At 35.9% G+C, this 23,245-nt stretch overlaps 1 protein-coding gene and 1 pseudogene across 2 annotated transcripts in view; one reads left to right on the top strand and one right to left on the bottom strand.

Annotated features, from left to right (window-relative positions):
- PPP1R2 (protein phosphatase 1 regulatory inhibitor subunit 2) overlaps positions 1-22,234 on the top strand; it is a 29,056-nt gene extending 6,822 nt beyond the window's left edge. The window contains exons 2-6 of one of the 2 annotated variants that reach the window (XM_041770466.1): positions 6,130-6,237; positions 9,278-9,355; positions 10,081-10,178; positions 16,407-16,574; positions 20,068-22,234. In XM_041770466.1, coding sequence (XP_041626400.1) covers positions 6,130-6,237; positions 9,278-9,355; positions 10,081-10,178; positions 16,407-16,574; positions 20,068-20,114 — 499 coding nt within the window. In that variant the 3' untranslated portion in view covers positions 20,115-22,234. The remainder of the gene's footprint in view (positions 1-6,129; positions 6,238-9,277; positions 9,356-10,080; positions 10,179-16,406; positions 16,575-20,067) is intronic. The other variant, XM_041770476.1, reaches the window with a different exon arrangement.
- Positions 4,386-6,106, bottom strand: LOC121499614 (annotated as a pseudogene).
- Positions 22,235-23,245: the final 1,011 nt, after the last annotated feature.

The following is a 23,245-nucleotide window of genomic DNA, read 5'->3' as shown; positions in this document are numbered from 1 at the left end:
ATAACATATACACAAATACCCAATTTGGCAAAGTTTTGGTAACTACTGGGGGCATTACATATTGTTCTCTCCTTTAAAACTATTTGGCAATGTGGAGTGAACCCTAAAGCTCTTGATAAATGTTAACCCAGATATGCCGATCTAGGAAATTATCCTAAAAATATCATTGAATAGAATATGCACAAGTATGTTCATTTCTGCTTCATTCTTGATAGGAAAAACTTGGATTCAATGTAAATATCTAAGATTTGGTGAATGGTTTATTATTGAGTATTATGCAGTTTTTAAAAACTAAAGACTTGAGATGCCTGGGTGGCTCAGCAGTTGAGCATCTGCCTTCAGCCCAGGGCGTGATCTTGGGGTCCCGGGATCCAGTCCCATGTCGGGCTCCCTGCAGGGAGCTTGCTTCTCCCTCTGCCTGTGTCTCTGCCTGTGTCTCTGTGTCTCTCGTGAATAAATAAATAAATAAAACCTTTTTAAAAATAAGTAAATAAAAACTAAAGATTAGAAAATACAAATGGCTTATAATAAAATATATATACTAATAGCTTCCATATTAGCATATGCATTTTTATATGGTGTGTCTACTATTTTATATATGTCTGTACACAGTATTTATATTTTTATATATTTTGATAGCTTATATATTTTATGTAATATGTGTTACATAATGAAAGAATTTGCAGAAGTCAAAACTGTTAGTGGGTTAGGGTGGTGGGATTATATCATTATTAAATTTTATCCTCAATTTTAAGAAAGCCTTTCTGCTTGTATCCTTTAGTTCTGTTTTCCCTGTTATCTTACAAAACAGATATATGGAATATTTGGGTTTCCACCCATTAGAGAAGCCTTTTCAACTCCTAATGACCTATATCATTCTTCTATCTTAATCAGTAATGATAAGAAGTTTCCATTTTTAATTCAGTATTGTTAACATCATTTAGGAAATAACTTGTTTCATTTTGAAGTTAGGGAGTACCTAACAAGGTTATTAATATGTGTATATTTTAAAGTTTTTTTTTTTTTAAAGATTTTATTTATTTATTCATGAGAGACGCAGAGAGAGAGGCAGAGATACAGGTAGAAGGAGAAGCAGGCTTCCCGCAAGGAGCCCATTATGGGATTCAGTCCTGATCCCAGGATCATGCCCTGAGCCGAAGGCAGACGCTCAACCCCTGAGCCATCCAACTATGCCTCTTTTAAAGTATTTTAGGGCAGCCCAGGGCTGCCTAGGGCTTAGCCGTTTAGCGCCGCCTTCAGCCTAGGGTGTGATCCTGGAGCCCTGGGATTGAGTCCCATGTCGGGCTCCCTGCATGGAGCCTGCTTCTCCCTCTGCCTGGGTCTCTGCCTCTCTCTCTGTCTGTGTCTCTCGTGAGTAAATACATAAAATCTTTAGAAATGTATCTCTTGGGATCCCTGGGTGGCGCAGCGGTTTGGCGCCTGCCTTTGGCCCAGGGCGCGATCCTGGAGACCCGGGATCGAATCCCACATCGGGCTCCCGGTGCATGGAGCCTGCTTCTCCCTCTGCCTGTGTCTCTGCCTCTCTCTCTCTTTCTCTGTGACTATCATAAATAAATAAAAAAAAATTAAAAAAAAAAAAAAGAAATGTATCTCTTCACTATGAGTTTCCTTATATAGCGTGAGTAGACCTAGCCATTTAGAAAGCAAAGCTTTCTAAAATATCACAGAAATATCACAGAAATTTGTAGATAAGAACTAGTTAGCCAAGTGTCTGAAACTAGACTTAGTTGAATACGAAACTGGTTGCTTTTTAGAAAAATTCATTCTGAATTTTGCATGGCAAGGTGGAAGGCATTCAGTACAAAAGCAGTTTTAAACATTTCTTCAAGACCATCCCAGCATTAAGGGATATTCCTATTAGTGAAGTAAACCAGATATTCTTCCTTGCAACCAAAGAACATTATGCCAAAAACTAAATTGTATGCAGACTCACATTACACGCATTTAAGTTTTTGATGTAATGATTTTAACTATAATTATTTTGATTCTTACACACCATATTGAAATGTTAAAAAAAAGTAAGTTGGTTCTTTTAAACCAATTTTTTAAATATTAGTAATGAACAGAATAAATAAAATACTGTATTACCATATAGCAGACTTTTTAAAAAATAGATATCAGTAAAAGCAAGAAGTCCTTCCAGAGAAAAAAATAAATAAACATTTCTTCAGAATGACCTTTCTCAACCCATTCTCTGCAGTGCTAAGTGAGATAGTTTCAGGAATTTTAACCTAAAACTTTAGATTTTAAAGTCCTAAAACCTTCTTATGTTTGTATGGTACTTTTTTTATTTGTTTATTTAATTTATTTTATTTTTATTTTATTTTTTGTATGGTACTTTTATAATTTGATTTCACAGACATTATTTCAGTTGATTCTCACAACAATCCTGTATTGTAATAAAGGCTGTTACTAAAACTCCCATATTATGATTTCCATGTAGAGTAAATATAGCCCAAGAGTGGGTGTTTGTTGGACTTGCCTGTAGTCACAGGACTAGTGAAAGGTAACTAGAACTTGAACCTTAAACATCTATCTCCCAGTTAAGCTGTTGTTGTGTTTTGTTTTTTTTTTTTTTTACTGCCACAAGACCAATTATGTATTAACTCAGCAGCTACACACCTAAAGAAATCAATATTATAAAGAGGGTTTAATTTTCCCAGTTTAGTTCACTCAAGTGTTTTTGTTTTGTTTTTTGTTTTTGTTTTTTAGTCTAGTAAGATTTAAATTTGATTAGTTGAAATTTCAGGTCCATTCCATGCTGAGTTTAGAAAGAGGAAAAAAACGAATAAATCTTGTTTCTGTGTTTCAGTTAATGACTGATATGTCTTGATTTTTAGCTTCTTAACAAGCTTTTAAGATTTTGACTGTTTCGTGGTGAGGAGACATTAGGTAACTTCTGACTGCTTTTTGGGGAAAAGTGGGAGTTGTAGTTTCTGTCACTTGTGGAGTATGTCTGGACCAACCTTTGCCTCTTGATAAAACAAAGGGTAGGTACCTGAAGTTGTAGTTGAAGTGTACTTAGTCTGTAGTGGAATATTAATCAGCTTTGAAAAGGAAGGAAATTTTGATTTGTGCTACTGCACAGATGAACCTTGAAGCCATTAAGTGATATAAACTAGTCACAAAAGAACAAATGCTGTATGAGTCTATTTATATGAGGTATCCGGAATAGTTAAATTTGTAGAAACAAAATGGAATGGTGGTTGCCTGGGGCTAGGAGAGGGGAGCATAGAGAGTTAGTGTTCAGCGGGTAGTTTCAGTTGGGGATGATGAAAAAGGCCTGAAGATGGATGGTGGTGGTGGTGGTTTCACAACAATGTGAATGCGCTTAATGCTGCAGAACTACTATACACTTAAAGATGGTTAAAATGGTGAATTTTATGTTATGCATGTTTTACTGCGATAAAATATGAAGAAGAAAAAAGTGCTTGGTCTGAAATAGGGACACTGAATACTTTGGAGAAGAAAGCAAGAGAATGTAAAAGGCTCACCTGTCAGGAGCAGGCACCTGTAGTTTTAAGATGGCTCAGGGCATGGAGAAGGGAATATGGTGTTAAGGTTTAAGTATGTCATTTTTCAAGAGCATTTCAGAATCTGGGTGTTGGTAGATTTAGGAAGATTAAAAATATCTACGGTAAAACCTCCAATGTGGGCAAATGCAGAAAAGATGTGAATATGTATAAACTCTACATTGATTCTTTTTTTTTTTTTTTTAAGACTTTATTCATTCATGAGAGACAGAGAGAGAGAGAGAGAGGCAGGCAGAGGGAGAAGCAGGCTCCATGCAGGGAGCCTGACATGGGACTGGATCCCGAGACCCCAGGACCATGCCCTGGGCTGAAGGCGGTGCCAAACCGCTGAGCCACCGGGGCTGCCTGCCCTACATTGATTCTTACAGTAGTTTTATTTTCAAGTAAGCAACCGACCTGTACACGTAGCAAAATATTGTTGGTTGGCAGAAAGATCTTTGATGTCCTTTTTAATGAGTAGATCTGAAAAGTTTGTAATTAAGTCATCTAATTACTTAGCACCTTAAAAGCTGTGTAAATATTTTGTTGAATGGATATTAATATGGATGTTCATAAAACACATTTTTATTTAAGTAGGTTTATCTCAAGTAACCTGAATGTACCATTTCTTAGCACATTCTTATTTTTCTAGATTAAAAAAACTGAACTGTAATTTTGTTTGCAATCTAAATCTTTATTGATGGTATTTAAATTTAATGAGGTATTCCCTGTAGTTTTATTTTTTTTAATCTATATATACTGATTCTATCAGCTTTATTTTTTTTTTTTAAGGATTTTATTTATTTGTTCATGAGAGAGACAGAGACCCAGGCAGAGGGAGAAGCAGACTCCATGCAGGGAGCCCGATGTGGGACTCCATCCCAGGTCTCCAGAATCACGCCCTGGGCTGAAGGCAGTGCCGAGCCACCCAGGCTGCCCCTCCCTGTAGTTTTATGTTCTAATTCTTTTGATTGTTTCTTGGATAGCTCTGAAAAAATTAGGTGAAGGAAGTATTTGTCCTTTTTTTAAAAAAAATTATTTATTTTGTGTGTGTGTGTCGCAGCCTTCTTTAAGAAAGTTTTGAGTGATGTGGGGATTAAAAACAAGAGCATCCCTGAACTTCACCTTCCCTCCAACCAGTTCCCTCCAAATTGCCTGCCGCCACAACCTTTGCATTCCCGAGTCCTTTCTTGGTGAATGAAGAACTTAATCCCCAAGCCCCAGGTCCTCTCTCACTGGCTCTCCCCTTTCCTCTGGCCCCCATTCCTGGGAAAGGCTGGCATCTTAGTTTTAACCCATGGGAGAGCCCAGAGTGGTGACAGACACAGAGGGAAAGGCTTCACTCTCAGGGAGAGGGACTGAGAAGTACAATGCAGTGAAGTGAGGGGCCCCATAGCTTGGGGTACCCAAATGGAACCCTGGTACCCCTGAGAAAGGGCACGCAGCAGCCTCAGAATCCTCTCATTGCTAATGGTCACTGCTTGATTGTTTGCCCTTCTGCCAACCATTGCAGAACCATGCTCAGACCACATCCTTCTCAAGCCCGAGCTGCTGGGCATTGTGGTTGATTGGCTGCAGGGTAGGTGTCAGGCACTGCAGGCATGTGTTCTCCAGGTTGCCTCTCACTTGGTTCTCGATCCTTGTTAGCTTTCTCTTTCAGGCCTGCACAAGGGTCTCTGCTTTGCATATCTCTTGTAGATTTTTGTTGTTGTCAGCTTCCCCCACCCACTTCTGCAGCAAGGGCCTTCCTACAGAGATTTGATGTCCTGGGATTCCTCAGGGTTTTGCTCCATCTTCTCCTTATCCGGCTTTACAGCCCCAAGTGGAGTTGCGCTGGGCTGGGCAGGGGTTGGGGAGGCCCCTTCAGAGTCGCTCTCCACTTGAGCTATTTGGCTCCCTGGTGGCCCTCCAGGCCACTTTGGGGCACTAACCCCACTCCAACCTGAGGTCCACAGTAGGCCATCCTTTCAAAGAACTCATACGGCAGAAGGGCACAGGGAAATCCCCCACACCTCAGTACCTGGCTCAACCCCTGGCCTGATTCCTGACCCATCAGGAGGAGGGTCAACCCAGCCAGGTTCTGATCTTCCAGGCTCATTGTCTCTACCACCAGACAGGGGTGAGCAGGCCAGATTGGAAGCCTGGTGCCCTGCCATGACAACAGAAATGGGAACGGAAGCACCCCAAGCCAGGGGTGTGGAAAAATCTCATAATTTATTAAACTGTTACCAATATAGAGTAGATGAAAAATTTTCAACTACTGAGATCATGTAGTGTATAAGTAATTTTGCTATTATTACTTCTATAGGCCAGATGAAGACTAAGCATGTCATAATGTAATGGTGTCTTGAGTGTCTGGTAAAAATTCTGAATAGGGTGTTTTTAATATGTGGGCACTAAGTATTCTATAAAATATTTATTTGATTGTAATTACTTACGGCTTTTACCCTATGTCATTTTCTTTTCCAAGAAAGTATATATAAAAATAGAAGCTAGCAAATAGCTGAATTGTGGGATTTGGATGTTTGTCAATTTTAGATGTGTACATTTTTTATCTTTTACTTCACTGAGGAAATTTTTTTCTTTTTAATTTTAGTAAAAAATCCCAGAAGTGGGATGAAATGAACATCCTGGCAACATATCATCCAGCAGACAAAGACTATGGTTTAATGAAAATAGATGAACCTAGCACTCCTTACCATAGGTAATGTTTTGTAGGCATCCTTCCTTTTTTACTTCCAGTTTGCATTCCTATGAGCTTCTAGGTAACAGCTGGTTTAAGTTTTTGTTTGATTTTATGTTTGTTACCCGAGCACTAATCAATAACCAACTGCATATTTCTGTAATATATAACTTTAAAATTTGGGAGATCTAAAAAAATAAATAAATAAAATAATAAAATAAAATTTGGGAGATCTAAGGGCGCCTGGGTGGCTCAGTCGGTTAAGCCTCCTGACTTGATTTAGGCTCAGATCATGACCTCAGGGTCATGAAATCAGGCTCTACACTGGGCATGGAGCCTGTTTAAGATTCCCTTTCCCTCTCACTCTGCCCCTCCCCCAGCCTCCCTTCTCTCCCCCCTCTCTTTAAAAAAAAAAAAATTGGGAATCTATTTTGTACATTATAGTAGTGGTAAGTGTTTATTTGTAGCAACTGAGTGGTCCCTAGCCACTGATGATGCACACAAATTAGTAACTTTTGCCTTCCTTAAAATAATCTTATTTATAAAAAGGAAGATCTGAGGATTGGGCTTGTTTGCTTTCTAAGAAATCAGGGGCTTAATCTCTGCAGAAAAGGATAACTTCACAGCTTTTTTTTTTAACCCATTCAAAGACCAAGTGGTCATTATTATTATTCTATGTCCTTATTTTTAAAATGAGATAATATTGAATTTCTGATAATTACGTTATGATTATTGGCAGTTTTGAATCTTCCAGAATTTTTTTAATGAATTGTAAGATTATAGTGTTTGGCAATAATTAATATGAAGACAAAAATAATGTACCAGTAAGCATTATGAAAAGATACAGATTCTAAGTAGTAGAAATACCCAATACAATCATGCCCAAATTTGCATTGAAAAAGATTTCCAGGGATCCCTGGGTGGCGCAGCGGTTTGGCGCCTGCCTTTGGCCCGGGGCGCGATCCTGGAGACCCGGGATCGAGTCCCACGTCAGGCTCCCGGTGCATGGAGCCTGCTTCTCCCTCTGCCTGTGTCTCTGCCTCTCTCTCTCTCTCTGACTATCATAAATTAAAAAAAAAAAAATAAAATAAAATAAAATAAAAAAAGAAAAAGATTTCCAGGAATGAAATGCCTTGTCTATGAAGGAAGGTAATATAAATCCAAGAGTTACTATTAAAGTAGAGTTATGAAAGTCTATATTTTGAATCAGTGAATGAAAACTTTGGAAGATAACTTGAGATAACTTATAACTTGATAGCAAAAACAGTAAAAACAAGAACAAACAAAGATTTTGACAAAGGTAGAAATAATGGAATAGGTACAGGTGCTGAAACTCAATACTAATAAAGCTTGAGGGGAGAAATAGACATATCATTTATGAAAAATTTATACCCTTACTTTTCTTCTAATTACAAAAATATACTTTAAAACATATATTAAAGCTCTTATTGTGCCAGAACCCACACTTAGAGCTTTCTTCCATTTCAGTAATGGTAGTAGATAGATTTCTTCCATCCTCCCAAAGATGACAAGGGTATCATGTGATGCTTAGCATCCTGGGACCTAAAGATAGAGTGATACTATAGCAGACTTGGTACGTTCTGCTTATGGTCATCTCCCCATGAGGGTGAAACAAAGAGAAGCATCTACCTTTGTATGGGGATTTTCTATGAAATATTGTTACGATCATCTCCCCTTGGGAATTAAAAGATACCTAAAAGTTATCCTGGCCATGTTTAGTTGAATTTTTGTGTATGTTTTGGTTTTAAAATGCACCGTGTAAAAAAAGAAAAAATTAAAGATAACTATCTACTGGTTAAGCCCAACCAACTAAAGAAATAGGTCTCTTAAAAAAAAAAAAAAGAAAAGAAATACGTCTCTTGAATGAAATAAAACAGTTGAACTGAAAAAACAAAACAAAAAACCCCTTCCTTGTCTGTGTTGATTGGAAATCTCTATCCTAAAAGAATTAACATTGAACATGACTCAAAAAAATAGTCATAGGCATTATTTTTAGACTGTTTATATTTAAAATATAACAAATCTGAATGGTATTTACTTGGTATTGTTCCCTCCCCCCCTTTACCTTATGCATTTCCTTCCTCTGGGAGTTGCCAAAGTTACTTGGTTCCTAAGTAATTGAGACTATGTATGTACCGATACATGTGCCCAGCTTTTAATAATTTAGTGCTCAGTTTTACCAATTTCTTTCAAGAGTTTTATTCAATAGAAGAGGATGCTTTTAATAGATCATGTTATATTATCTAAGAATTTCACAGTTAGTATACAGAAGTTATTAATGATTTTATATATTGTATGTTTGTATATACTCACACACATAATTTGTCTATAAATTTTATAACCTAGAGTTGTCATTAAAATTTCTACAAATTGATAGATTATTTTATTCTGCTCTGTTTAATTATATCCAATAATATAAATGAGTTTATTTCAGCTTTGCATGGAAAAAAAAGCATCATCTAAACTGTAGCACTTATTTAACATGTCTCCTAAACTAACCAGGATATAGGTGACTTCTGCTTTTATACACCTTTCAGTGGCTTGAGCATTAAATATGGCCCGGGGTCTGCAATTAAGTGGGGAGAAAATTTTTTATTAGAGGGTAGATTGGGAAAGCCAATAGCTTTTAAATGTGTCCTGAATAAGGTCTTTAGGATCTAATTATGGTATTCTACCTAGCCTTAAATACATATTCTAAAACCAGACAATGGTTTTGTTTTATTTTCCAAATATTTGTTCCTTCTCACTAGATGGAATAATTGAAGTATTTTTATTTTTTACAAATGATTCAAGTTCTTAGTATTTATTTTCATGGTTGCAGTAGTGGTTTTTTAAAATCCTCTGGAGGATTTTCTTGGTGCTGTATTTTCAGATACTTGCGTGGAATAGAAACAATTTAAAATTAAGCCTGGAAGATGACAACAGAGCTATAAATAGGTTGATATTATAACTAAATCAATAGGATTATTATTATTACACCTTGTTTTCTGCTTGAAACATTATAGTTCAGGTATTAATTATAATGTGCTTGTTCTTCTAGTATGGTAGGTGATGATGAAGATGCATTAAGTGATTCAGAAACCACTGAAACCCTGACTCCAGATATCTTAGCTAAGAAGTAAGTACTAATGACTGTGAAGTATTTTCACTTACACAGTTTTACTTGTTTTTAACTGGACAGAATTAAAGGTATTCTGCTATACTTGTACACATGTAAATAAAAAGCATGAGCCAAATTTATTTGGGTTTTTCATAGCAACTTTTGCAGTCTTGTTTCTAGATTAAAATCAAAGTATGCAGGTAGCAGAAAGATTAGAGTACTAGAGCCTGGTACACAGATTCCTTATGTCAAATCCCTGTGCTTTTAGTGATTTTTGTTTTTGTTTTTATTTAAATTAACATCCTATGTTTTAAAGGTTGAAGTAAGATGGAACATCTGGCTAGCTCAGTCAGAAGAGCATAGGACTCTTGGGGCTACCTAGAGGACTAGGACATAGGACTACCTATGAGGACTAGTCCTCATAGGACTCTCTAGCTACCTAGAGATTATGTAAACATAAACAAACTTTAAAAAATTCAAAATAAGAAAGGCAAAATAAGTGGATTAATAAACAAAAAGCTCTATTTCTTTGTTGTACACTGATTTCTGTCATTCTCCACTGTTCTTTTTGCTTACTGGTTTCTATACTCATTCCTACTTTCTTGCTTTTTATTTTCCTCATCAGGTTATAACTGGCATATTAATGATCTTTTAAATGTTTTTATGAGACTCAAGAGTTGAATGAATGAGACATTCAATAAAAGAATTCAGTGTTGATTTCTTTGTAAATGATTGTTGTATAGATTAGCTGCTGCTGAAGGCTCGGAGCCAAAGTATCGGGTTCATGAACAAGAAAGCAGTGAAGATGAAGATAGTGACCTCTCACCTGAAGAACAAGGTAGTTGATTTCCTTTACTGCTCTCAGCAGTGTGCTAATAATTTTTGCTAAAATAAATCTATTATTTGAAGATTGCCAAGTGGTTTTCCTTTTGAGGAAGTGGATGATGGAAGGTTAGGGAGCAACATTTTTAGAATTCAGATTCTACTTCTATGGGTTTATTGGATAGCAGCATCCTTCTCCCCTGCATACACACATCACCCTCCTTGGTTTTAAGAATTTGGGAAAAGATGTTAATTTATCCTTTAAGTAATTATAGGTGCTTCTTTCTTTTTACTTTTTTTTTGTTACTATCTGTTATAGAATAGATGCTCAGTAAATATTAATGCTTTTAGAGTCATTGAGTGTTTGGATGATCTTAAAATGGATAGTAATAAGAGCTAATTTCCAGTTGCTTGTGCTTTTCTGTTTTAAAATAGTGATGAAGTCTACCAAGTGAACCAAGATGATCAGATGTAGAGTGAAGATCTTTTATAGGTCCCATTGAACAACAACAAAAAAACCAGTAATGTCATAGGCAAGGAGATAAAAGAGCCTTCTCAACAGGGTTGGAAGATCCTCTTGTAGCCCATACAGTTAAGGCATTGCCAGCTACTCATGGTTTCTGTTTTTATAAGTAACAGTGGTTGTCTGTGGAGGTAAGAAGTAAAGGAAGAGATTTCACCTTCTTGCTTTTTCCACTTTTTGAACCATGTAGAATGTAGAGTCTTTTCAAAAAATAAAATTATATAGTTCTTAAACAATTTTTAAAAGGAAAAACCCCCAAAAAAATAAATAAATAAAAGGAAAAACCAAGCCTATTTATAGGAAAAAAGATGCAAGAAAAACACACACCCTCACAAAAAAGAAGAAGAGTTAGTAGTGTGCCTGAAGACTTGAAATGTGGGTGAAATTTGGATGTTACCTGTAACTATAAAGAAGTTCAAAAACTTTAGAACTGCGATTCTGAATATTTGCTAGTTGTCAGGATCTTTGTCATGTGTAACTCCTAAGATATAATTTGCTACTCCTGTCTGTCATCTTCAGAGTATAGCTTATTCAACAAACTGTAATGCTCTGAGTGTTATTGTTGTACAAGAGAAAAAAATTTTACATATAGTCTAATCCCAAGTTTTATTATGTTTTGTACCCTCAATGACTTCCTAACTTAGTATCCAAAAATATACCCCAAAGACCCTTGAAAACAGTTTGAAATATAAGTGGTTTCTGGAGCTGGTTTGTAATTTTTTAATTTTTATTTTTTAAAGATTTTATTTATTTATGAGAGACAGGGAGAGAGAGGCAGAGAGACAGAGAGAGAGAGACACAGGCAGAGGGAGAAGCAGGCTCCATGCAGGGAGCTCGACGTGGGACTGGATCCCGGATCCTCAGGATCACACTCTGGGCTGAAGGCAGCGGTAAACCGCTGAGCCACCGGAGCTGCCCTGGAGCGTTGTTTTTTTTTTTTTTTTTAATTATTTTCGTAAAAATATGATCTAATGAGAACAGTAATTTATTATTAGCCTGTATTGTCAGTATTTGTTAAGGGATTCCCCCCCAAAATTGTAATTCTCTGAATTGGCCAGCAGGGGGAACAGTTTGGTTACAATTTCAAAAGTTCTATTCCTACTAGTAGAATTACTCCTGTAGGTGTTTATTGCTTTTACACAATTACATATCTGAAAGTCCTTGTTTATTGATAGAAATGCTTAGAAAAAATTATCTTGTAATTGATAGTATAACAATTAAGATATTGGTTGTAGAGTCAGACAAATATAAGTTGGTACTCCAGGTATAGGTCACTTGTCTCATTTGTAATTTCTCTGAGCCTGTTTCTTCATGTCAAGTTGGGAACTATAAAATTATTTAGAGGTATTGTGAGTATTAAATGAGATAAAGAATCTAAAGCACTTAACACTGATTCCATCATATTGTGTTTAGTAAATAATAACTTCTAATAACTTAAATAATTGGTGTATTCTCCATTATTTTACAGAATAGTAAAACAAAGTATAAAAAAAGTAATTCACTTGTGAAATTTACCTGGAGAGTTGATTATTGTTAGAGCCAAGCCTAAAATCTTAATGTCCTTGTACTCTTTGTAGTATGTTGCTCTGCCATACAAGGTTATAGATAAATGAACATGAATAAAGAAGATTAAGACCACTTGTATTACCATCATTCTACAAAATGAATATATTGTGTATTTTAAACTTACATAAAGAATTTGAATATTCTAAAATTAAAATGTATCTATAACAAGCAAAACCAAGTTCAGCATCTCTTAGAATAAAAAAGAAATCATTTTCTTAGACTATAAATACTATTCACAGGAGAGAAATACTGTAATGTCAACTCCTAGGAATAAGAAACTGCAAATTAAAACAGCATCATGAGGATGCCTGGGTGTGGCTCAGTTGGTTTACCAGCCGACTCTTGATGTCAGCTCAGGTCTTGATCTTAGGGTTGTGAGTTCAACCACTTATATTGGTTGAGCATGTGGCCTACATACATACGTACGTAGGTACGTACATACATACGTAAATAAGCAATATTATGGTCTCTGTCTTTACTTTCAGATTAACAAAGATTAGAAAAAATGAGTTTCTCTTTGGGTGTGACTGTGGAAAAATAAATTACTCATATACTATTGGTGGGCATGAAAAATGGCTTGGCTTTTCTGGAGGGCAGTTGAATATATGAGCCAAAAGGTGTAAAAGAAAATGACACTCTTTGATCTAGCAGTCAGTTTCTCAGAGTCTGTTCCAATTTGTAAATATTTCTGACTAAGTTCATATTAAGAGAATAGAACCAAAACATAACATGTATGTGTATACTATAAAAACTATAAAACATTGAAAATATACAGGAAGAGATTAGAAATCTTTGACCCAAGAATAGAGAATTAAATGGTAACTCAGTGCATTGTAACCATTTAAAAATTAGATAAATCTTTTATGTACATTGCAGAATTTTACTGTATCTTCATGTACCTTATTGTCTAGACTCTGGATCTCTTTATGGTAAAAGAAAGGGTCATACACTTTCTCAGATGATAGGCATAAACTGAACCTTCCCTGGGCAAACTGGGACTTCTGTAATTGTGACTATATGGTGAATGAAAAAATAGCATATATAAAAAGGAGTTATTTTTATTTTATTATTATTATTTTTTAAAGATTTTATTTATTTATTCATGAGAGAGACACACACAGAGAAAGGCAGAAACACAGGCAGAGGGAGAAGCAGGCCGCATGCAGGGAGCCCGACGTGGGACCCGATCCCGGGTCTCCAGGATCACACCCTGGGCGGCAGGCGGCGCTAAACCGCTGAGCCACCGGGGCTGCCCGATAGGAGTTATTTTTATTTTTATTTTTTTATTTTTTATTTTTTTATTTTTTAGGAGTTATTTTTAGAAAACTTTTTAGAAAAAAGTCTGAAGTCATAAGATGTTTATTTCTGCCTGAGGAAATCAAGTGTTTTTTGTTTTTTTTTTAAGTTTCTATCATATGTTACTTTGTAATGATAAAAAGTGTTACCTTTTTAGTGAATAGATCTGGTATTGGAGGCAATTAGAACCATTTTTTTTTTTCAAAGATTTTATTTATTTATTCATGAGAGAGAGGCAGAGACACAGGCAGAAGGAGAAGCAGACTCCATGCAGGGGGCCCAATGCGGGACTCGATCCCAGGTCTCCAGGATCACACCCCGGGCTGAAGGCGGCGCTAAACTGCTGCGCCACCCGGGCTGCCCAATTAGAACCATTTTTAAAAATTTATTATTGAAAAAAGTTATTATTGAAGTATAATTGATGTTACGTTAGTTTTCAGATGTATAACATCTATTCAATTCTGTACATTACTTAATGTTCATCATAACTATAGTCACTGTCACCATATAGTGTTATTACAGTATTTTTTATCGTATTCCCTATGTTTTTCTTGACATCTCCATGACTTACTTTGTTACTGAAGTTTGTAAAACCATTTTGTTTGTTTCTTAATACTGGTTTTTATATCATTTGAATACTTGAAAGGCATCACTAAAAATTTATGTGATGTCATGTGGATTTGGTCTTTTTACTGGCCTCTTTTTTTCAATTTGACTTCCCTCTACCGTATGAAGTTCTCAAAGAGTAAAACAGATTACAAAAATAATTCATAAGCAGAGAAGAAAGATGCCTGGCAAGATCTTGGTTTGAAACAAATGTTTATGGAATAATACTGAGATGGTGGTTGGTGGTCTCAGAACTTTTCTTCTCCCAACCCAAATAGAGGCTGAAAAGTGATTGATCAGTATTAACAAGAACTATAAATGTCTGCTTTTGAAACATAAATAAGTGTAAGTCATTTATACTTACAGATGATTATAAAAACTTGGAATTAAATTAAAGGAGATTGAGAGTACTTTGAGTAGCCTTATTCAGAGATTTCTCCATGCTTTTGTGGCATTAAAGTACTTTCATGAATACTATAATAAAACTATGATAAATGAATTTTAATCCTCTTGTTTGAGAAAATAAATACTTGGCAATTTTATGTCACCCCCCCTTTTATTTACTGATCTAAGAAATTTTAAAATCTTAGAACTATTTCTTTGTTAGTAGTCCTTAAGTGCTGTTAATAAAATATGATCAATTAAAAAATACATACATGATCAGTTATATTGATTTGCTGCTAACCTTATGTTTCTTTGGTGAAGACTATAAATAAAAGAATAATCTAGGATTACTTCACTGTTTGTTGTAACAGCTTTTCCTTAAAATTACTTAGGGAATGAGGTTATGTTTTTAGCTAGCAGTGTTTTAAATCATGGCAGTTTCTTAATGGATAATGAGAATTTATTTTGCTGATAAGAATTTTTAAAGGAATTTTAGTTAATTATAAAAATGGAAGGCTCGGGATCCCTGGGTGGCGCAGCGGTTTAGCGTCTGTCTTTGGCCCAGGGCGCGATCCTGGAGACCCGGGATCGAATCCCACATCGGGCTCCCGGTGCATGGAGCCTGCTTCTCCCTCTGCCTGTGTCTCTGCCTCTCTCTCTCTGTGTGTGTGACTATCATAAATAAATAAAAATAAAAAAAAAAATAAAAAAAAATGGAAGGCTCAAATACTAAAATTACCCCACAGTTCCTTTACCCAGAATTATTATTTTTTTTATTTTTATTTTTTATTTTTTTATTTTTAAAAAAATACTTTTAATTTTTTTTTTCAATTTATTTATTTATGATAGTCACAGAGAGAGAGAGGCAGAGACACAGGCAGAGGGAGAAGCAGGCTCCATGTACCGGGAGCCCAATGTGGGATTCCATCCCAGGTCTCCAGGATCGCGCCCTGGGCTGAAGGCAGGCGCCAAACCGCTGCGCCACCCAGGGATCCCCTATTATTATTATTTTTTAAAGATTTTATTTATTTATTCATGAGAGACACAGAGAGAGAGGCAGAGACACAGGCAGAGGGAGAAGCAGGATCCACGCAGGGAGCCTGATGTGAGACTCAATCCTGGATCCCAGGATCACACCCTGAGCCAAAGGCAGACGCTCAACCACTGAGTCACCCAGGTGTCCCAATCCAGAATAAACACTGTTAATTTTTGAGTCTTATTTTCTGTGTGTATGCATACCCATGCTTGCAGACTTTTTACTTGACATGTATATGGTATTACATAGCTTGTTTTTCCCCATTCAACTCTTTCTGGAGATTTTTCTTATGTCTTTAAATTTTCTTCACAGATATAACTACCAATGGTATTTATTCCTATTTTCCCATTAAGTTGTACTTGAACTGTCTAAAGCAGAGGTGTGCAAACTTTTTTGTAAAGGTCAAGATAGTAAATATTTTAGGTTTTATGGGCCACATGGCCTCTATTGCACCTACTCAACCCTACCATTGAGCTCAAAAGTAGCCATAAGCATTACAGAAACAAATGAACATGATTTTGTTCGAAATAAGGTGTTTTGTGTGTGTGTGTGTTTTTTTTTTAAGATTTTATTTATTTATTTGGGGGAGAGAGAGAGGAAGAGAGAGCATGAGTGGTGGGGAGAGACAGAGGGAAAAGCAGACTCCCCAGTGAGCAAAAAGCCTGATGTGGGGCTCTATCCCATGACCCTGGGATCATGACCTGAGCTGACAGCAGATGCTTAATTGACTGAGCCACTCAGGTGCCCCCCAATAATAGTTTATTTACCAAACAGATGCAGGCTGTAGTTTGCTAATCATTGAGCTATTTCCTAAGCCTACTTTTTGTATCTTGTAGAAAAAAAGCGACAGTTTGAAATGAAAAGGAAGCTTCACTACAATGAAGGACTGAATATTAAATTAGCTAGACAATTAATTTCAAAAGACCTACATGATGAAGAGGAAGATGAAGAAATGTCAGAGACTGCAGCTGAAGAAAGCATGAACACAGAAGAGTCAAATCAAGGTTAGATGTTTCTGAAATTATCACTGAGACACTTGTGATTCTTTGTGCCTAAATAACAACTTTCTTTTGCTTTACACGTTTGAAAAGCCTTAGAAAAAAATTTTTGATATTGACTTAATTTATTATGCCAAACTTTCTAAAATTTCAACCCCTTTGGCCAATTTCAAAATAAAGTTTTTATGCCCAGAGTTGATATGATTGAAGACCATATGTATATGGCTGGGATTTTTTGTTTAGTTGGCTTAAACAGTGATGTTTGTCTTTACTTTTTTTTCTTTTTTTTCTTTTTCAAGATTTTATTTATTCATGAGAGACACAGAGAGAGAGAGAGAGAGAGGCAGAGACACAGGCAGAGGGAGAAGCAGGCTCCATGTAGGGAGCCTGATGTGGGACTTGATCTCGGGACTCCACGATCACACCCTGGACTGAAGGCAGATATTCAACCGCTGAGCCACCCAGGCGCCCTTGTTTGTCTTCACATTAAGCTGTGTTTTGTTTTTGATGTTTCAGATTATATTTTATCTAAATTAAGGTTTAAACTTTTTTAAAGAAGAGTATTTTTAATAAAACAAGATCTGTTTTTTACCATCTTTTCAAGTACAAAGTGTGTAATTTCTTTCTAATGTTGATTCTTTTGACTGTTGGATTGACAAAATATGTCTGATTTTTTTTTTTTTTTTTAAGATTCTTATTTATTTATTCATGAGCGACAAAGAGAGAGAGAGAGAGGCAGAGACACAGGCAGAGGGAGAAGCAGGCTCCATGCAGGGAGCCCGACATGGGACTCGATCCCGGGTCTCCAGGATTACACCCTGGGCTAAAGGTGGTGCCAAACTGCTGAGCCACCTGGGCTGCCCTGATTTTTATTTGTTTTTGTTTTTTTTTAATTGTTTTATTTATTTATGATAGTCACAGAGAGAGAGAGAGGCAGAGACATAGGCAGAGGGAGAAGCAGGCTCCATGCACCGGGAGCCCGACGTGGGATTCGATCCCGGGTCTCCAGGATCGCGCCCTGGGCCAAAGGCAAGCGCCGAACCACTGCGCCACCCAGGGATCCCCTGTTTTTAAGTCTTGGGACAGTCAGTCCTTACAATCTGCCAACTCCTGATCCATCATAGCTAATAGATTTTATTTATTTTTAATTCTGGTATTTAATGAAGGTGAATCTTCTTTATTGCTAACGCACATTTTATTCCCATTTACCTACTCTTTGTACTTGAAAACTAATGCTTTGTCCTGCAAACTAGAGATGTAACTTACTTTATTTGTGGTGCCTCAAATGCTTAAGTCTTAGGAAAGTAGATCATTATTATATTATTGTTTTGTTGAACATATAAAATATGAATGATTCTGTGATAGAATCTGATGACTCTGTGCCTCATTTAATATCCTAATTACAGGGATCCCTGGGTGGCGCAGCGGTTTGGCGCCTGCCTTTGGCCCAGGGCGCGATCCTGGAGACCCGGGATCGAATCCCACATCGGGCTCCTGGTGCATGGAGCCTGCTTCTCCCACTGCCTGTGTCTCTGCCTCTCTCTCTCTCTCTCTATCATGAATAAATAATAATAAAAAAAATTAAAAAAAAAATATCCTAATTACAATATTTTTTATTCCATGTTATACATTAGCCTTTCATTTTGTTTCATATATATAGCATTTCACTTCAGTTTTATTCACCATAGTTTTTTTAGCTTATATTTAAGTGAACAAACTTCATTTCAAGTAATTATTGTCATATATCTCTCTCTCCCTCTTTTAAAATTTATCCATTTTTAGGTGACATACCTTAATCTATCTTTGTTTCCTATTTACCTGTATCTTGATTTATTTTGGTTTTTTTGTTTTGTTTTGTTTTTGTTTTTTTTTTTTTAAAGATTTCATTTATTTATTCATGAGAGACACAGAGAGAGAGAGGCAGAGACACAGGCAGAGGGAGAAGCAGGCTCCATGCAGGGAGCCCGATGCGGGACTCGATCCCCGGTCTCCAGGATCATGCCCTGGGCTGAAGGAGGCGCTAAACCGCTGAGTCACCCAGGCTCCCTCTTGATTTATTTTGATGTATTCAAAATGAATGTTTCTTTGGTTACAACTTTTCATAAATTTCTGCTTGGACTTTCAATATTGATTTTTAGTGACTCTGTTCAAAAACACTAGAAATGGGGCAGCCCGGGGTGGCTCAGCAGTTTAGCGCTGCCTTCGGCCCAGGGCTGGGTAGAGTCACATCCCGCTCCCTGCGTGGAGCCTGCTTCTCCCTCTGCCTGTGTCTCTCTCTCTCTCTGTGTGTCTCATGAATAAATAAATAAAATCTTAAAAAAAAAAAACACTAGAAATGTCCCTTGTTTGCTGCAAATTTGTACCAGTACCATTGTGTCAAAGATTAAAAGGATTTTTTTTTTAAGATTGATTGATTGATTGGAGGTGGAGACAGAGGGTGAGGGGAAAAGAATCTTAAGCAGATTCCACTCTCAGTGCAGAGCCTGACGTGGGGCTCGATCTCATGGCCCTGAGAATGTGACCTGAGCCGAAACCAAGAGTTGGACACTTAAGTGAATGTGCCACCTAGGTGCCACAGATTTCGTTGTTTTTTTTGTGTGCTTTTTATTTTTAAGCCATTGCTTTTGAAAAATAACTTTGGCCTTTTGTCTGTCATTGCTGGTAAGATACTAGATTTCACACATTTAGTACATAAATACATTTTTTTCTTTTAAATATAATAGTTGGGGGCAGCCTGGGTGGCTCAGCGGTTTAACGCCGCCTGCAGCCTGGGGTGTGATCCTGGAGACCAGGGATCAAGTCCCATGTCAGGCTCCCTGCATGGAGCCTGCTTCTCCCTCTGCCTGTGTCTCTGTCTCTCTCATGAATAAATAAATAAAATCTTTAAAAGATAATTAAAAAAAATAAATGATTAAAATTTGTGTTAGCTCAGTGCCTTATTTTTCTTCAATGGAGACATTTTTTTATTTAGCATCATAAAGTCCACAAGGATAGTAAAGACTATGTAAAAAGGCTTAGGGAAGTAAGCTCCTTATTTCTCCTGTAGTCGTTTTGAGCCTTAAAAAATATCCAGGTTCTATGTAGCCCGTTACTTTATGAGCATTGTCATTCTCCTCTGTTTTTTTTGTTGTTGTTGTTTTTATAAAAAGAAAAGTAGTATGTTTAGACTCTTACGGAAATATTTTCTTGTTTTGAAATCTTTTTATAACTTTGGATATTTGAGTTAACTGTCTAATTGTGATTTATTCACAGAAATGTTCAGTCTGAAACCTTTTGTCCCATCACCAAGCAGACACTCTTGTTCTGCTCTTTAAAATATTTAGGAAGTATACAGGTTCTTTTATGTCAAACTAATCAGCCTACATCAAATATACCTTATTTGTTTATTAGATTTCTATATTTATCATCCATGGCAGTAAAAGAGGACTTTAGCTCAGGTAGTTCCAAAGTTGGCAGTACACAATAAATTATGTTGATTTTTTTTCTTTTATCTTTGCAGGATCTACTACAAGTGACCAACTGCAAAACAAATCACAGAGTTCGTAGAAAAGATTTGTTCAACACTGTAATTGTTTGTCAGATACAGACCCTGTTACTATAATACACTGCTTCTTGTTCTCAACAATTCATGACTTAAGTACCAAAATGCATACCAATTATTATATATTGCCAAGAATTAAATGACTTTAGAGACTAATTAGACTGAAAATGCCTAATTGATACATATATTCTTGTGCCTAGTACTTCACCACAAATATAGTATAATATCATCAGTCCTAAACTGCGTTACTTTTTGTAAGAACACTGGTTAATTTGTATAAGATATTATATAGCTTTTTATGCTTTAGAGGTTAAAATAATATCTTTTGGGGGGATCTAATTTATTTTCTTCACTTCTAGGTGTGATAGCTCTTATAAAAAGGTATTTTGTTTGTTTGTTTTTTTTTTAAATCAAAGTCCAAAAAAAAGAAAAAATAAATAAAAATAAATCAAAGTCCAGTTGGAATAACAGAGTATATAAGCTGGTAAATACTCAATGCGAAAAGTATTTTAACATGTATCTTCAACTTGATTTGTCTGTTTAATTGAAAAGGATTATAAGAGTAACTGTTGCATTTTCTGGCCTACTATCTTTAAAATTCCCCTTGAATTTCTTTGTTTACAGGGGCAGGATTGAATTTTTCCTCATCAAAACTAGCTTTTTTCACAAATAAATTATCAGGTTAAACTTGCACTAACATCTGCTCTGACTGTTTTTTGTACAATTGATGGGCAGACTTTGAGATCAGTTTTTTAAATAAATAAAGTTCTGATACAGTCTCAACATTCCCTTTGTACACCTGTCTTAACCTCCTGCCTTTGTTTCTTACTCCTTTCCACATATACACACATCGTCCTTTACCTTTATAAAGGATCATAAAGATTGTCTTGAAATTAGGAACTCTTCCTTCTCTCATATATTCTATCATTTGCTGCTACAATGAAATTTTTATTTGACTATCAATGCCTATTCTTCTAATACATGGAGAATATTAAAGAGCAGCCGTCGTATAGACAGGAAACACAATTCAACTGTGGAATTTCTGCACCTCTTTGATTTACAGCTTGCTAAATAAATTGCTGTAACTAGTTTATTGTTTGACTTGATTAGACCTTAGGAAACAACAGATTTTTTGCATGATGAGAGAATTGTGTGTAACCAGTGATATGATAGTTCCTGAATGTACAGACAGAAGTAATCCTGAATACTTTTTAATTTAAAAACTTTAAATAGTCCCTGCTTTAAGGGAATATGATAATGTAAACTATAACAAATGTGCTTTATTCTTCTAACACAGTAAGATCTGAATTTTTTTCCTGAAATGAAGTGTAGCTCCTGTGTATCTTAGTGATAGTTTCATTTCTAGTCAATTATTTGTATCTTAATTTTTTGTCAGTACCAAAAGAACTCATTATATGAACAGACTTTTAAAATAATTTCTGTATATTGTGTATATGAAATGGCTTTTATTGAAGAGCTTATCTTCCACTTGCAAGTTTATGAAAATACCAATATGTCAAAATAAATAAAAAGTGGGAGAATTCTTTGCTGTTAGAAGAATGTGCCTATTATTTTGAATAACTTTTTTTAATGGGATCCAATCAGAGTACTTCTAAACTATATAGTGTCCTAACTAAACTTATTAGCTCGTTATACCTCTGATATATAAACAAAATAACATTTATATCTGCTTTTTGAATTTAGAATGTTGAAGTATTCTTACTGGTTTAAATCCACCTTGGGGAATTTAAGCTTATACATATGTGTATATATACGTTCATGCCACATAGACTTCTGTTCTTGGTGTTGTCATTTTGAGTTCTGAGAATGTATCCACATACTCTTTATATTTGTAGAAATAGCTGTTCAACAGTGAAGAAAAGGTAAGACCTTTAGTAACTCATTTGTTTGGCTGTTTTCTGCAAACTGTCTTGAAACTATAATCACAGGCAAATTCTCATTTCTGGGTTCAGGAAGTAAGTAATTACCTCAGGAATAAGACATGAAAAATGACAATGCTTAGTAGGATGAAAACTGTTTTCATCGTGTCATGAGTTCCTCATTGATGGGGCATTGGAGTGTTTTAAAAAATGAGTCTAGAATTCAAGTTAGATTTTACTTTGGAGAAAGTTATATGTTAGTGTTCAGTTAGCCAAGGTAGATTTTATTTTCAACTTCTTAGTATCACTTCTACTTAATCCTTTTGTTATCATCTTTTTTGTTTATTCATTTTTCAGTCTGAAATTGAGCAGTGATCCTCTTTAAAATCAATATAGTGGTATGAAAGATTGTTAAGAATAAATTGAATATTGAGGAAAAGAAGCACTATTTTCCCCTAGACATTCACAAATATTTTTTAGTACAGTAAGCACATTGTAAGAAACTATAGTAGAATGACAGTTTTCTACCTGTAGATTTTATTTTCTTGCTGTCCGACTGTGTCGGGACTATGTTCTATTCGCCAGGTGTTCTGGAAACCATGAGAGGTTCCTCGACTATATCGTTGCAAACTAGTTGTTTTTTGTGATGGAAATGATAACAGGAGCTACCATTTCTTGAAAACCTATTATTTGGGCAGCCCCAGTGGCGCAGAGGTTTAGCGCCGCCTGCAGTCCAGGGCGTGATCCTGGAGACCGTGGATCGAGTCCCACGTCAGGCTCTGCGTGGAGCCTGCTTCTCCTCTGCCTGTGTCTCTGCCTCTCTCTTTCTGTGTCTCTATGAATAAATAAATAAAATCTTTAAAAAAAAAAAAAAAAAGAAAACGTATTATTTGTTGTTATCCAGCATGTGTTCCAAACAACCACACAAAACAAGTATTCTTACTAATACTTTGCTGGGAGGAAAAAGCTCTTGGCCAAGTTATTTAGTCTCAATCTCTCATAAATGCTAAATGACAGGATTCAAATCCAGACCAACTTAATATTATGCTTTTTTATCCGTGTTTTTTTAGATGTTGAAATTCTCTTATTTTAGAAGTTGCACCTTACAAATAAACTTTATTTGAATTATTGATAGACATTCTGTGTTTTAAGGAGTAGTATATTTCAAGGGATTGAGTTTTTTCTTTTTTAAACTGAAAACTTGAGAGTAATTGTATTTTGTTTGAGTTTAGTATGCCATTTAGGAAAAAGCTCAA

The sequence above is a fragment of the Vulpes lagopus genome, chromosome 1 (genome assembly GCF_018345385.1).
Source record: "Vulpes lagopus strain Blue_001 chromosome 1, ASM1834538v1, whole genome shotgun sequence".
In the NCBI taxonomy this organism is placed as follows: Eukaryota; Metazoa; Chordata; class Mammalia; order Carnivora; family Canidae; genus Vulpes; species Vulpes lagopus.
The sequence above is the reverse complement of the archived record's forward strand: the minus strand, read 5'-3'. Positions and strand labels throughout refer to the sequence as shown.